Genomic DNA, 16,615 nt, shown 5'->3' with positions numbered 1-16,615 from the left:
CATGGGGTGATGCTCCATCCTGTGGGCTACTGGTAGAAAGGCAGCAGCTGGAGAGAAATGTGCTCTACACCATAAGCAATGTCCTTGTGCAGATGGCTCGTAAGCAGAGTGGTTTCTGGAATGATCCTAGTTTAACTGGAGAACAATCCGCAAAACTTTAGTCTTGATGACACACCTATATGCTTTTCTCATTTATGTAATAAAAAGCTACTGTTAAGTTTTCTTGTGGCCAAAGGAAAAAGAATAGTTTATTTTTGAAGAATTACATTTAGAAATTTTAGGAAAACAATGAAACTGGAAAGAACAGAGTATAAATGTCCATTAGCAGAGAGCATCACGTGGTTCCTGTGTAAAAAATGGTAAATGAATCTTGCCTCTGGGAAATAAAAATACTACTGCAAATATACAAATTCAGACATTTTAAGTTACAGTTTAGTGGGGAGGCTGAAAGGAAAGGGAGGAAGCTCAGCAGCTATACTTTCTCACTTGCCTGTGACACACAGACTTATGGAAAACTGCTGAGAGTTCTCAACTGTGGTAGAGGAAGAGGGAAGGAAAAAGCATCTGACTACAACAAAAACTGACAAAGAAACCCAGCTTCTCCCTTTTCCCTGCATTTCTGAGCCACATGCTACCAAAGGGCAATTTTTTTTATGACTATTCCTTCTGAAGTTACAATGCAGGCTTCAACCTGGGGCAGAGCCTTCATCCCTTGAATTCTTGAACAGCAGCAATTGCAGCCCCTGTGATGATGGTGAAAATGTCATATTGGTTTAAATTTTTTTCCTTTATTGTCACACCTTTTGTTTTTTATTGTGTCTTCTGCTCTAACTGAATCTGCTGTAAAAATGGCCCTCATGCACAGATGCTGTGTGACTCGACAGTATTGCTGAATTAATTCACAGCATTGTTTGTTCTCTGCACATTTTGTTTGTGGTGTTCCTAGTCTGTTTATCCCCGAGTTGTGGGTACTGTTTTTCAGTTAATGCATTTGGAGTGCTAGCTAAAAAACCCACGTTGTACAGAGTAAATATGACAATGATTCCCTTAGGAGAGACATGCCCTTTGATTTCTGATTTTGCCCCACAGCTTCTGGATCCTCCAGAATGCGGCAATGGTTTTGTGGAAGATGGAGAAGAGTGTGACTGTGGGACGATAGCAGTAAGTGCAATATACTTAGAAACTAGATTCTCCAGGACTTGGTGCTGCCCATCACTGCCATTAAGATTAAGTGGGGGAAGACAGGCGATGCTAAGGTCCAGTGGCAAAAGTTTAATCATTTTTACCTTTACCCATCATGTTTAACACAATGTGGGCCAGCTTTTTTATTCTATCACCACATAAATTCTGAAGAGTAATAGTAATAGCTACCTGTGCAGAATCAGGCCTTAAAAGATGTTGAAGTAGTTTCCTAGATGGCAACATGACTCTGGTCAATGCTAAAATGTCAGTATTTAATGATTGACACTGAAGTTAGAAAAATTATTTCCTATATTACGTAGGAAACAGCACCTTCATGCCCCACAGTGCATGCCAGTTTCTCTCTCCGGGTGCCTAAAAGCCTTGTTAAAGATCTGTTCAGGTAGCATGCTAAGATGAGATGTACTAAGAGAGCTTGGGGCTCCTCTTTTCCATGTATTCGATTACAAGTGTGTGTGTTCCTCAGGAGTGTGCCAGTGAAGGAGGAGAGTGCTGCAGTACTTGCACCCTGACGGCAGGCTCCCAGTGCAGCAATGGACTTTGCTGTCGGAAGTGCAGGGTAAGGGCTGTGACCTTCAATGCAGCATCCAGGTGGGAATCCATCCAGGTGGCTACAGGCACCACAGCACGTCTTTTTCCTTGCAGCCCTTGTGATTACTTTTCTGAAAGCTTACCTTTTAAAATTGGCTGAAAACTGGTTTGTCTGGGGCTATTCTCAGTCTTTTAGGCTTGGCTTCTGGGGGCAGGGACTGTGATCAAATGCAGAGGTGAATTAAAGCTTTCTGATTTCAGGCAAGTTTGAATCAGGTTGAAGTTCCACAAGGTTTCATTAGATGGCCTTGTTTAAACATGCACATCCTTAATCATGGGCTGCCCCCAATGCCTTGCATGTTGCACTCGATTTGCCCCATGAGACTGAACGCGGAAATCATACCACAGAGGGCCTGAGAGATGGGTATAGTAAAAAACCCACAAAATGCAGTTAGCAGAATTATTGAGAAGTGTTCATCTAGAAGACACCTGCCTTCACTTTTGGTTAGATCTGCCTATGTCTCCTTATGTTTGGACTGACTGAAATCCCATTGAGTAAAAGGAATCAAGCCCTGTGTAAACTGTAAGGCGTTCTTCCTGATATATCAGTAAATAGTGAAAGGAGGTTTAGCCAGATCTTGGCTGTAAAGGGAACCTAGCTAAATATGACTTCAAATAGTTGTTTATACTCATTTAGTAATAATGATAATTACCATCAATATTATTAAAACTGTTGTGTACTATGTGTGATATTTTTATCTTTGTCTGTGGGCATTTGAGGGTTTCATTTCCTTAGGAGGAACATTAGTAATAACTGCAGACCACATTCTTGACTTTGTACTCATCCTAATGTTAAAAAAAGAAAAAGCACAGATTATGCTGGAACAGATCACATTTCCCTAAGCAGATTCCTTTTTGCAGATTGCCAGTGTGGGTGAATTTTGTTCAAGTATCCAAGTCACATAGGCACCATATTAAAGACTATCAGAAAAAAATTAAGCTTCTGTGTACCTACATTATTTTTGCAAATGAGATAAGGGTTTATCTGCATACAGAGTGGTGAGGGTGAGCCAATGAAGAGAAAGGCAGAATTTTGCAAAACACATGTCCCTAGAAGGTGTTAATCAGGACAGATCAAAAGACCATATATAATAGTTTCCAAAGTTGGGGGTTACCTTCCCCTGTAATATCCTGCCTGAAAGCAGGAGTGAAGGAGGAATTGCAAGCAAAACATGGTGAATGTATATCCCAGCATCCTGTAGTGTCTCTGACAACATTCCTGTCTGTCTGCATTTTTCCAGAGACTGGTAGGAAAAAGATAAGCTGAAGGCCAAGAAAAAGTACCAGAGACTAGCTCTTCCACTGGCATGTGCCTGTTCACACCAGCTGTGGAGTTAGCAGTTGTCTCCCAAAAAATGTATGTGAATGCAGATCCAGAAAAAAAGTCAGAGAGCTGCAAAATGTATCACAGTCTTAAGAAACCTTTCAGGAAAAATAAGGGGTCTGTAGTACATCCATGACCAGCAGCACTAACAAGTGCTGGTAATGAGATGTCTTCCTGCTTTTACAGGTCTTGAGACAGCACTGAAATCTTTAACTGAAATGCTTCTGTTAGGTCACTGGTACATTTTCCATTGTCTGTTCACCTAAAAATGGTGTCAAACTGTACAGAATTCAGTTAATTTATTAATGGTTTCTGTTCTGCAACAGTAATGGGGCATTGTAGTAACCATAGTGTTTATACCTAGAGCTTTGCAGTGTTCTTCATCTCTAGGGAGATCAGGATCACTCTCCCTGTTTTGTGAAGAAGAGCTAAATGGTCACAAAAAGGCACAATGACCTGCTCAAGATAATGCTGCAAGCCACTGCAGTACTGGTTTGATAAACTCCAGGGGTCCTGTGTCCCAGGAGAGCACTTACCCTGCTCAGCCCTGCACTTGATGCACTTGGGAGGGGATGTCTCAGAGACTGATACCACTTGCACCAGTAAATGGCTGGTGGCTTGAGTGGTCCGGTGCTTGCACCAGGGAAAGTCTTCCCACTTCAGTCAGCACCTGAAGATTTCCCATTTTTTATTTCAGTTAAAACTCTAAGGAAGCGTTGAATTTAAGGCAGGACATGGAGAAACCAAGACTCTAATTTTCTGTCCTTTTTTTCCAGTTTGAACCTAAAGGAGTTTTGTGCCGAGAAGCGGTGAATGATTGTGATATTGCAGAGAACTGCACAGGAAATTCCAGTCAGGTGATTTTTGTTTCTTCTATCCAAGAGATTAAAAAAACCTACCTGTAGTCTCTCAGTCACTAGAGAGAATGTTACTGCTTTGTATGGTAAGATGTATAAAAATTACATTAAACCTTCTGCTACTGAAAAAAACAGTATGGTACTGAAATAATTTACCATATGACTTGTATACTTTCGCTTGTCTGCTCTATGATCTATTAGTTATTTTCTCTTTCTATAGTGTTCTCCCAATATTCATAAAATGGATGGATATTCATGTGATAACAAGCAGGTAATTAGCACTTCTATTTGTTTTACATTCTTTCTGCTTTTATAGATTGCTTTTTGTAGATTTTGGTTTAATTTAGATTTTATAGATCTTTGGAAGTCTCCTGGGACAGTTCTGCTAAGATTCTTGAGTTTTGGGTGCTAGTCATGTTTTGGAGCTAAGCATTTAAATGAACAGAAGGTAGAATCACATATTAGTTGCCTCAGTAGAAAGCATAGAACAAATCTGTATGTTAAACAAATACATATTTTGGAAAATCAAGTTATTTGAAACTTTTCTGTATCTCTTTCTTCCTAGGGTATTTGTTTTGGGGGAAGATGTAAAACCAGGGACCGGCAGTGTAAATATATCTGGGGTGAAAGTAAGTGAATGTTATTGTTTCTAAGTTGGTGGTTGTTCATGTGGCTCGAAAGATTGTCTTAGCTAAGAAAAATTATGGAAGAGGCATATTCAGAGCCATTAAAACCAGCTAAGACTGTATGTCACTCTTCGCTCTCTTCCCTTTTCATTTTGTCTTTCCATTCTCTTTTCCAGCTCTTTCTCTAGTGTTGGTTAACTTACTGGTGATTCTTCTGAAGTCTTAATTTTAAGTTCTTATTCACTACCACCTAGGGAGTATGTACTCATATTTATTGATTTATTTCAGTGGTTTCTGGACATTTTTGACCAATAAACCCTAGTCAATCTGAACAAAATTTTATAACAGTCTTGTGGTGCCAACATAAAACCTTTTGTTGAGAACACTGTGCAGAATTTCACAGGCCACCTATAGACCATGGTACTGCTGTTCACAGTACACAGGTTGGGGAGCTCTGCTTGGTTTGATTGTGCATCCCCGGTTCCCAGGTCCTGACCTTTAAAAGTCTTCATCATCTTAGAAGACATTTGTTTCTGTTTTTAGAAGTGACAGCTGCTGACAGGTTCTGCTATGAGAAGCTGAATATTGAAGGGACTGAGAAAGGAAACTGTGGAAGAGACAAGGACTCTTGGATACAGTGCAATAAACAGTAAGTTGATACATTTAGAAAACAACTGGTATGAGATTTTTTTATCCCTGATCCAGTTCTTTAGCTGCCATAAAAAAGCCTCTATATGGATTAGATGTCTGGCCGCCTTCTGCAGACCTTAGACGTTCTGCTGCCTTAGAGCAGGAAATCCTATAGAGATTGGAGTGTTGAGAGGAGGTGATCTCTGAACAAGAGAGCACCATCTGAATTTTGGTAGCACTTGGACCAAAAGTGCTTCTAGTGCTCTTTGTGAGGCTTAGCAGCACAGAGGAGAGAAGCCTGTGGTTTCACATCTCGGTGTGGTGTTCACCTGTTATGCTGTGCCGTTGCATTGCTAAGTTGTGTTCAGTTTTCATCATATTGTAAGTTTCCACATCTTTTCCTACAAGTTGCTGCTTAAACCATTGTTTCACATTCTGTATTTATGTAGTTGATGACTTCTGCCTATTTTTGAACCTTTTACCATTTCTTATCAAACCGCACCTTGTTTTTTCAGATGAGTTCTCCATTCTGTCAATGCCATTTGAATTCTAGTTGTGCCTGCAAGTGAACTAATGTCCTTTCCCACCTTTCTGTGGAGATTTCATAATGTTACTTTTGCTTCATTACAAATCCATGAGTAAAAAATATTCAGTAATATGGGAGAGGCCCGACCCCTCTGTTCTGATGGTGCACAAGTCTCCACGCGAGTCGTAAAGTTCCTTCAACAGCTGAATTAAACTTGATGTCTCTAGTTCCCTTACATGTGTGCCATTTGAGAGTTTGTTTAAAGTCAGTATATACTGCTTCTCCTCTATGGGCCAGTTACTGTATCTTAATAGGATATTAAATCAATTTGATATGGCTTGTTCTTGACAGCTCTCTGCTTGCTATTACTCAGAGCATTTTTGATAATATATAATGAAAAAGACTTTTCCTAGTCTAAGCTCTGAGGAGAGTAATTTTCTTGGGAAACAAATTTATGGGAGTTACTGTCAGTGGGAGAAAGACAAGGAATAACAAACACATTACAAAGCAAGTGAAGAAGGCCATATTTTTTTGATCGTCCATTTTAATTCAGTTTTGGTTTTGGTGAGTATCTGTTCATTCTCTCAATACAGGGATGTGCTTTGTGGTTACCTTCTATGCTCCAATATATCCAGTGTGCCCAGACTTGGAGAACTTGATGGTGAAATCACATCATCAATCTTGCAGTTTGGAAAAGTCTACAATTGCAGGTAATTGGAAGTCCTGAAAACAGAACAGAGACAATCAATATCCATCTTGCATAGAAAAGCAGCTTTCTCCTTCCTAAGTGGAGAACAACTGTTTCCATTAATTATTTTCTTCCTGTTAATGCATAGTCATTATTCCAGCAATTATTATTAACAACCTTTGTTAAGCTTCAGGAAATGGGCTGCATGTGAGGAGTGCAGCTGTTTTGCAGTCCCCTCTGTGTAGTAGTTAATTTTGCCTGTAGAGTTGTAATGCCTCTTCTCTGGTCTCTTGATTTTACATTTCTTAATGTTTGTAAAATACTTAGACATATGCCTGTACTGCCAAAGCTAACTGGCAGCTTAATACATTGCCGTAAGTTAACTGATTCCCAATTATAGACCTGGTGTGTTCTTATAGCTTCACACAACTGTAAGATAAAATAAAGTTCCTGCACAAGTAAACTTGGTGTTTTATCTAACACTAGTTCTCACACTGGAAAAATGGTCTTTGTTTTCACCATTACATTTATTTCATGTAGATATACTGTGGTTTTGTTTGTTTCACATTAGAACCAGTGAGATAAAATTAAGCCAGTGCTTACTCTTTCCTGGTCCTGGGCATCATATAATGCAGACAGAAATAAAGGCAGCAGCCCAGAGCCCAGTTTCTCAAGCAGTCCCATCTAATCACAGCACAAGTCACCGGGGTCCCCTTGGTTGTCTTGCAGTGGTGGCCATGTGAAGCTCGATGAGGAGACAGACCTGGGCTATGTGGAGAACGGGACACCGTGTGGGCCGAACATGGTGTGCCTTGAGCATCGCTGCCTCCCCATCGAGGCCTTCAACTTCAGTACCTGCCCAGGCACCACAGACAGCGAAATTTGTTCAGGACACGGTGTATGTTCTTGTACTCTTTAATCCTTTTTTCTGTTTTTGCTGAGTACCTGGTGTTGTGTAGTATACTAGCTAGACCTTTTAGGGTGCCAGAAGTGTGACTCTAGAAGTCTTTATGCTAGAGAAGCTTTCGTAAAGGAAAAGGGAAGGAGGCACATAAGTAAACATAATGCATACCAATCAAGGCATCTTAAACAATGAGCCATTGTAAGCATGTATTAGTTTTTAAAAATTTTTTATCAATCATTTCTTTTGCTATCACTTCATATTTCCTCAGGCAATGTACAGGAGAACATAAAGGTTTTGTGACCCGAGAAGCCTGTGTCTCTGTTCTTCCAGATGCTCTTTTTAATTCCCTCTTTATTGTGTCAGCAGCCAAGAAGGTTCATAAAGTTGTTGGGTTTTGTTTGCTGACCTAGTGAAGAGGGCAGTGAGCTGTCTCTTGGCTAGTGCTCACTTCTCTGCTCTCATTGCACAGCCGATGGCTTTGCCGTGACCCTGGCAAGTCCCCTTGTCCTTCAGTTTGAAACAGTGTCCAGGTCCCTATGGCTGAGCTGAAATCAAAGTTGTTGTTCTCTCATAATGTCTTTTGTCTTTTATACTGCGTTAGAACTCCCTTTTTAATCTGAAATCAAGCACTTCATATTTTGAAAAAATAAAAATAATTGAGGTTCAGAGTCTCCCAAAGCAATTATAAATGGCTCTGTTAAATATATTGCATTAAAATACATTAATATGCTTAATAGATATTGCATATATTTATATATAAAAGTAGAATAGTATATTTATATCTGATATACATTAAATTTTCTGTATATTAAAAATGTGTTGCAAAATTTTGCAGGCAGACTATATCTATACTGTAGGTATTAATTACGTGAATACATTGATTTTATGATTTTATTCTGAGCTACATGTTTGGCTGCAGGTTTGTAGCAATGAAATAAAGTGTGTCTGTGACCGATTCTGGGGAGGAGATGATTGCAGTTCTCGCATCAAGGATGATATGTTTTTTGATAAAGATGCCATCAATAAAGGTATGTTGTTACCATTTTTACCAATAACTGGAAAATCTTGGATTTGAGGAAGATTCATTATGCAAAACTAGATATCCTAATTTTTTAGGTAGCATACAGCACAGTGCACCGTTAGGAGCCTCATTCCCTTCCCTTCTTCCCACAGCAGAAGCACTTGGTGTCTGTGAATTGAGGTCTCAGAACTGGGGCTAGATGCGAGCGGTGCTGCTTGCAAGCACTCAGTACACCTCTCAGGACTGGTGCCAGTGAGGCTGGTTGTACCTTGCTTGTCCCAATCACCTGAGTGGCCTTATTAATATATTGATAGAACAGGTCAAGCAGAAAGTTACTGGGACTTCTCATATCTAGATGGAAAGGCAGTGTTACTTGCATGACTGGTAGAGTAAATTTTTTATACATGGCCAGTATGCAGAATGTTGGCAAACAACGTTTAGGCTTGTCACATTTTTTGAGTGAAAATTTTTATTCATCTTTAGGCTTGCATACAAGAGAAAGATGTATTGTGGAAAAATGAGGGTGTAAATGTTTTTCATTATAAATCCTTGTGGGGGGACAGCTTTACCATCTTCCAGAATGTCTCTTTTGGTTATATTTATTCAGCTATGGAAGGGATTTGAGCAAAACCAGTCACTTTTATTCCAATGTAAGCATGTATTTGCTAGGCAAGTTGTAAGGATGTAAGCTACAGCAGTTTAGTATTGATAAAGTTATATTGGCATACCTGACACAACTTTCCCATGTAGCAAGTGTTCAATAAAGGGAAATGGACACAGAGGTCAGAGCTTGATTTACAAATGATCTTTTTATGTCCGTGCTATCTTTCAAAATTTTATTATTGGTTACAATTCATCAACCTAGTGCAAGTTGTCCAAGCAGGTTTTTGAAAGACAGTGCATTTACTGGTTTTGTGTATTTTTCTCCTAAAACCCTGTGTATTTTTCCCCTTTCTTGTGTTTCCAGGTGTTGTTAGCACAAATATAATAATAGGGGCTATTGCTGGCACCATTTTAGTGTTGGCTCTCGTTTTAGGAATAACTGGTTGGGGTTACAAGTAAGTAAATTGTGTTCTTCTTAATACAGTTTAAAAATATGTATATTTCATCTGATAGTTGATTATGTTATGAAAAGAACAATTCAAACATAATCTAAAAAATCCATATTGGATTATATCTATATAATGACATTTTTATAGTGTTAGCATTTTTCAAGCAATTCTTCCATGTGTGTGTGGTTTTGGAGAGCCTGATCTGGGTTTGAAATTTATTTCTAATTTAGTTCTTTTTTTTTTTTGTAGACGATCAGATTGTGATTTTGCTGTATCTGACAAACGAAATACAAGAATAGTCTGATTCAGTTATAAATCTTTCCTAATGATGAAATAAATTTAGCAAGATCGGCCTTCAATCAGTCAGTAAAGCACTAAACAATAGGCTTCCTTAAACAGATGTTTATATTCAGTCAGCTTAACCTGAAATTAATTCAGGCACGTATTTCGGTAAGAGAGAAATCTGTAATTTGCAAGTAAGTTGCAAGTTCTCCCCTGATGCAGAACTGTCAGTGTTCTGCTCACTGAGAGCCAAAATGGATTATTTTAGCCTGACTGATCTTTTTCAGTTTTTCTCCTTTTGTGAATTTCCTCTAAAACCAGAGTGGTTTAGGGTTTTTTTGTATGTATTATAATAAGATTCAAGGTACTTTGTCACCTGTGTTTGGGTAAGTGGCTTTTGAAGTCCTCCTGCACAGATCCTTGGTATGCTTGGAGGGCAGGGCAGGTTCAGCTTCAGGCAATGCTGTAGCTGAGACAGGGTCCCAGCGGTTTGGCATAACAAACTGTCACATCCCCTGCTGGTTGTTAGACTGAGGTGGGCTGAGAGCAGCTCAGAAATACGTAAGGAAAGAAGCATTTGGAAAAAAGCATGAAGATTAGTATAGTAGAAAGATAGGTTATGCTGTCTTGGTATATCATCCTCAGCTTCTGGCAGCATCTGGCAATCTGGACTTCTGAGTACAACTCCGAAAATTAAGGGCTCATTTTGAGATCACATCTAGCCATTGGGATTAGTTCTTGGAGGTGGAGAGCAAGAGGGCACCTTTCACTGGCAGCTTCACAGTGAATAGATTTAAACTCATCATGAACTGCAGCTCCAACTCAGCATTGATTTTAGCCATCAACATGAATATATTTTCCTTGTTTATTCTGAATTACTGTTTGTTTATTTTAGAAGTGTTTTCTGTAGAAATATTTTGAGTAAAAATTTCATTCTGCCTACATTGCTTTTCTCTTTATTTTTTTTCTCTTACTGACCACGTATACCTGCATACTGATAAATCATTCTTTCTTTCTCTTCTCTTTGTATGGAAAGAAACTACAGAAGACAGAGGTATGTGATAAAAGTAATGGAATGTATCTTAGAAAGCTCTGAAAATAGCTTTTCTTCTCTCTTGCTCATTTACATGCTATAAAGAAAATACAGTGATGAGTTACCATATTGTAAAGAATATTTGCTTGAATATATGAAACTGGTATTCTATGAATACATTACTTGAAATATTGATTTCACTGGACTTGGTAGCAAAAATAATGTTTACTTCTGAGATAGACTATTTTATTTAGGAAAACAGGAGAATATTTCCAATAAGAGAGACTGAAAATCTGTTAGAGATGAAAGCGTTCTTGAGAGGCTGAGAATTGAATAATTAATATTAACATGATGTTCAGGAGCCTTTTGAGACAAATTCATTCCTGGAGCTTCTTTGCAGTTAAATTGCTGTGCGAATGAAGAGCCTATTTTTTCCTGCCAGCCTGCTTGATTGATTTGTAGCTAAAGCATGATACCATCTTCAGCACAGGACTGAACTTTTATCATTTCAAGCTTGTGGCCAAAACCCAAACAGTTCCTAGTGACTTGGGTTTGGCGCCTGGAAGACCGCCTCCCTTTGATCAGTCATCTGCCAGGCAGATGAGTCTTCTGGGAAGGAGTTGGCTCCTTCTTCTCTGTCCCCCACACATTAGAGGGTTTCTCAAGTTCCCCTGTTTTCTACCTGTATCACTGCCTCCTGGTCCAAGCTGCTGCTTTGTTGCCGCTACCTGTTGTGCTTGTTCTCCATTTCCCCTGCCTGTGTAGCACTTTCTCTGCCAGGCTCAAAATACTTGCAAAAAGCAGAAAAGCGCTGCCGAGTGCTGGTTGTGTACTGCAAGGGTCAGGTAGGTGGCAGGAACAGTAATAGGAAACAACCAAAGGTATGGAGGTCAAGCCTTATGGAGAGGCTGATGGATAGGAAATGTCACCCAGCACAAGGAAGACAGAATTTCAGGGTTTGGTGCTGCTTAGCGGAGTGTGATGTATCTGTAATTGCAGACTAACATGGCCATCAAGTCACTCATTATACTGTGGATGTTGCAGTGTTGGCTGAGGACAGAGCAGCCAAAACCTTGAAATACAGAAAGAGACAGCCCCATGCATGTTCACGTTGGAGTATTAGAGAATCTAATTTTTTTAAATTCCCTCATCTCCAGAAATCAGTATACGGACAGAGAGCTGTGAGTAAGCAGTCAGTCTGCAGCTGTGTCTGTGGGCATGGGAAGAGTGGAAACCAGCATGAGCTGAAGCTTTTGAAAGTGACGGAGGGCTCCATCACTTTAAAGATGATGGAGATACTTCGTAACTAAATCTTCTTCATGCAGAAAATGAAGTTCTGTAGGCTTGACATCTAAATAGAATAATTTTGAATATTTACAAGGGGTGATCCATAAATGGAAAAATCAGACATCCACCAGAGTGTCTTTTTTTTTATTATTAATTGTTTATTATTACTCCTTAAATAAAGATGAAAACAAGCCATTGAGGTATTTCTGAGCATTACGTAAGGAATGATACTTGGTATTACTAAGAACTGAAATGAGTAAATGGAAATAAAAAGAGCCAATTAGCAAGGGTTCTGCCAGCTGGGATGGTGTGGCTATAAGGGCACAGCTACATGGGAGAACTTATTTCTGACAAAGTAGTGAGAGACAGTTTGCTGGAGGAACCCTGGGAAGCAGAGCTGCCCACAGTGAATCAACTCTGAATACACCCATGTACCAGCTGGGGAATGGGACAAGAACTGAGACTGGAGAAGTGTTAGATGAAATAGTGTGGAAGTACTGTGATAATGATTTATGTGCCGTATAATTATATATTTTAAATACTTTAGAGGCATTAGAAATTCAGATACAGCATGAAGAGAGGCCAGTTCAGGTCTGTAGTTGGACACAATCTGAATGTGAATCATGAATCAACCTTCTGATAAACGCACATCTTAATAGGAGCAGACTGAGGCAAAAAGGCCTTGGAAAGTGCAAGGCTGAATAGATAATTCAGTTTCTGTTATTATGATATAGTCAGCTCTCAAAGTAGCTACTTGTTCTAGGGAGGATTTTTCAACCTGGTAGAACTATAACTGGAATATTTGCATGACCGTTTTTCTGCTGGCAATGAATTCACTATCTGCAAAAAGTCACATAACTTGATTAGGACTTTCTAATGCATAGATAGTTTTATGCACCATAACCAAGCTTTTGGTACTGGAGGAGGATAAACTGCTGTCAGATAGGTGTGGCATTATTTTCTTGTGTCTTGCAGATTGAGTCTACTGTGGTAATCAGGAGTAGCTGAGAGCCTCTGACACTGGTGTTAGTTCCCTTGCACAAGAAAACAGTTAATAAACTGGAGGTTTTTCTCCTCCTCATGTGGTTTAAATAACTCAACAGGTTGCTGTTTATGAATTTTGTAATGATCACAACATTTAAATGAAAAGTACTTACCTCAGAAGGAAAAAAGCATTCACTTTTCCTGAACTCTTTTTTTGACGCAGGCATGCATTCAGCTCAGGCTGCAGTACTCGTACTGCACCTGGGGATGCTTTTAGCAACCAGTGTGATGAGGCATCTGAAATGTCTGAACTTGGTTATCCCGTGCCTCAAGAACCACAAACTATTCACTTTAAAAATTGTGATCAGCGTTTATCAGTGAAATGTTCCTTGTTCTCCCATACCAAAACCACATAATCCACTGTTCTGCACATATCAGAAGCATGTGGGAATCTCTCAGATGGTTGAATTATTTATTAATAGGCTTACTGTGTGTGGTTAACAGGTTTTCTCAAGGAACGCTATCCTTGCCACTTGCTTTTAAACTCACATTTGTGCATGTTTGTGTGTGTGCTGGTTCCTGTCATGTTTTCTGACTCTACAATGTTTATTATACTTTAGACAAATACCCCAGGGAGATTATGTAAAAAAGCCTGGAGAGGCCGACTCTTTTTATAGCGACATGCCTCCTGGAGTCAGCACAAACTCTGCATCTAGTTCTAAGAAGAGGTCTGCTTTTCTGTCGCATTTTCAGATTTCTACCTGTTCCATCACCCATTATTCCATTAGTCAGAACATTTCATTGTTTTGCAGCAGGTTTGATTCTTTCTTCTTTCTTTGTGGAATGTTTGAAATAACATCCTTTGTGCTTTGATTACTGATTTTTCTCACATGCACTGAGCTGCTAGTTATTACAATTAGACCAAAATAAATAAGTTTTTTATTGTAAACCAATTTTCAGTTAATCAGATTTTCATGATCTCCCTGCTTGAGAATTGTTTTCAAGTAGACTGTAATAGTAATTGCTGGTTCAAAAAAATAATTAGTAAAATACCCACAAATGTTTTTTTTAATCATGGTCATGTAATCAAAGAAAAGGAACACTGTCTTGCTTTAATAATAGTTATAAACATAAAATGTTCAATATAAATGTTATTTTTATATCTTTATTTGTCAGTGTCACTAATTCACTGAGTTGACCTAGACTTCTGGATAATAATTGTGCTGTCTCACATTAAAGATGATAGTGCTTGCATTTTATTCCACTTACTAGACTAGTATACTTAAAGGTCAGAAATTGTTATCTTAGAAAAGAATTCTACAAAGACTTTCTGTATTTTTGTGCTTGCCTTTAAGAGTAACCATTAGATTTTGCCCTTAATCAGATTTCACTAATTCTGTTGTTGTTCCAGTTACTTAAAAAAAACCATCAACATTTTACAATGGAAAATTCATTGAAAAGCATTGAGAGTCATTTGTAATTTCTAAGATCATTAGGTCATGATGCTCACCATCCCTTTGCGGTTAGAAGTCCTTTAATTGTGAAAATCTCCAGCTGTCAGTTTAAAACAATTTATGAGAAGCACTATGTTGTAGGAGGGATAGACAATCCTAAACTGCTTCATAAGAAGCTCAGTTCTTGTCTCACTGAGCAGTCTGTAACTGCGCAGCTGATGAAGCCATTCTCTTGGTTCTAGTTTCAAAGAAAGTAAAGAGAAATGTATGGAAAGGGTATATTTGCAGTAACATTTGCTATTTGGATATAGCAGCCTGATTCTATATGCAACTTCTTTCAGTCTGTTTGAATATGTTATTAGGAAAACTGTAGTAGTGATTAATTAATGATTTCTAATTTTTAAATTAAGCTTTTTAGATGTGTGAATGGAGAATTATTTTTTTTTCAGGGAGGAAGTGTTAATCTTAAATGGTGCATTATTTGTGTTGAAGAATCTTTTCTCATTTGGATAAAATTTTGAAAAAAGCATTGAGAAAGCAAGTTTCCATAGCTTTGTGTAAGCAGGTTGAAAAAACAGTTAAGGAAAAAAGTGTCTTTTTAAATGAATGTCGTTTAACGTGTTCGTTCTCCCATTCAGTATCTGCCTTCTCATATTTCATTTCTATCATGTGCGTCTATTTATTATTTGTTCTGAAAAGCTAATGGTTTCTAAGGTCTGTCTGTACTAGAGAGTTTTGTTGTTTCCCAGCACCAGTTCAGGTATGTTGTGCCACTGTCAAGTCTGGAAAAGTAAGTCTGACAAATATTCCATTAACATTGTGGTGGAGCTGACATAGTCCTTCCATTTGAATGCCCAGAGTGCTATTTCCTACCTTCCAAGCGGGTTTTGATTTGCTCAGTGTGCATACATGGATGGCATCTTTTGGGAGATGTTAGAGTGACTGGGCCATTAGCTGCCTGGGCTTCTCCATGCTGGAAAGCACTATGAAGTGTTAGTTGGTATTCGGAGGATGTTCAGGGATTAAGACATAACTTTTTGATAACTCTTGCTGTTACGAAATAGCAAACACCAAACCCAGTATATAGCAAGACAATCCTGAACCTGAAAATAGACCTTTAGGAGGAGAAAATATTTTTAAAAAAAATAATCTGCCACTGGATCTGTTGGTTCTCAGCCCTTTCATGCTGTAATTAGGTTTGAATTAATGAAACCCTGGGCTTAGTTCACTGTGGCGGCGATTAGCCTGGTCTTCTAGAAGCTGAAGAACATCTCTCAGATGCCTGCCTTCCAAGGAAAGCAGAGACTGGAAAATGCAAGAGTATCCAGACTTAGAAACCACATAAATAGTTCCTTTGAGCAAAACTTTTTTGTAATAAATAAGCTATCTATTCTGACCAGTTTTCAACTTACTCTTGTTTTCCAGAAATAATTGTAGATCTCATGGCAAACAGCTGAGCAGCACCTCTGGTGCAATAGGAGGGAGCCAGTTGCAATGCCTGATGTGTTGGACATTGCCACACACATCTGTGGCTCTTAGAGGGACTACAAGAGGAAAGAAAAGCTTTAGTTTGCACCAAGCACCTGGCTATAAAGATTGTTTCTGGCTTTGGCTTTAGCATTAGAAGTATATATTGCGGTAACTGGCTGGCAAAGTACAATAGAAATTCAAAATCAGCAAAAATGAAGCAAAATTACACCTCCATTGGAGCTAACAGCTGTGAGTGGGAGAGTGTTCATCACAAACTCCTGGGCCCCTGAGACCGGTAGCAGTGGGGTGAGGGAAGCAGTCCAGGCTCCTGCAGCAGCAGCGGGAGGGAGTGGGCAGCCTGCAGGCAGGATGTGCTTGACTGTGAGATAAAAAAACCTTGAGAGGAGCACAGCTGGAAGAGCATCTTCCAGCTAAGAACTAGAGCAGACATGCAAATCCAAAGGAGATCTGGTGTGCACTGCTGTTTGTGCTTTCCACAGCAAACACGCAAGAAAGCAGTGCTGGAGCCTGGCTCTTGAACGTGGGCACACGGAACAGCTGCAGGGACAGCTGCGAAGCCTAACTGCAGGGTTTAACCAGAAATCCCGATTGCTCTGCTAGTGCAGACAGACCTTAGGCTGTGTTATGTCACCAGCCTTGGGAATGTGACTCTGTGAACTGCTGAG

General features: G+C 39.2%; 1 protein-coding gene across 11 annotated transcripts in view; it reads left to right on the top strand.

Moving 5' to 3' along the window:
• Positions 1–16,615, top strand: part of ADAM22 (ADAM metallopeptidase domain 22) — a 137,760-nt gene that overhangs the window by 100,073 nt on the left and 21,072 nt on the right. For 5 of the 11 annotated variants that reach the window (XM_056334885.1, XM_056334881.1, XM_056334879.1 and 2 more), the window contains exons 16-26: positions 1,090–1,161; positions 1,667–1,759; positions 3,892–3,972; positions 4,193–4,243; positions 4,538–4,601; positions 5,142–5,247; positions 6,348–6,464; positions 7,172–7,340; positions 8,266–8,374; positions 9,335–9,425; positions 10,738–10,755. In XM_056334885.1, coding sequence (XP_056190860.1) covers positions 1,090–1,161; positions 1,667–1,759; positions 3,892–3,972; positions 4,193–4,243; positions 4,538–4,601; positions 5,142–5,247; positions 6,348–6,464; positions 7,172–7,340; positions 8,266–8,374; positions 9,335–9,425; positions 10,738–10,755 — 971 coding nt within the window. Of the gene's footprint in view, positions 1–1,089; positions 1,162–1,666; positions 1,760–3,891; positions 3,973–4,192; positions 4,244–4,537; positions 4,602–5,141; positions 5,248–6,347; positions 6,465–7,171; positions 7,341–8,265; positions 8,375–9,334; positions 9,426–10,737; positions 10,756–13,625; positions 13,821–16,615 lie in introns of all 11 variants that reach the window. The other 6 variants (XM_056334875.1, XM_056334878.1, XM_056334880.1 and 3 more) reach the window with 2 other exon arrangements.

This window comes from Falco biarmicus, chromosome 4 (genome assembly GCF_023638135.1).
Source record: "Falco biarmicus isolate bFalBia1 chromosome 4, bFalBia1.pri, whole genome shotgun sequence".
NCBI classification, from domain to species: domain Eukaryota; kingdom Metazoa; phylum Chordata; class Aves; order Falconiformes; family Falconidae; genus Falco; species Falco biarmicus.
Note: the sequence above shows the minus strand (reverse complement) of the source record. Positions and strands in the feature narration are given on the sequence as shown.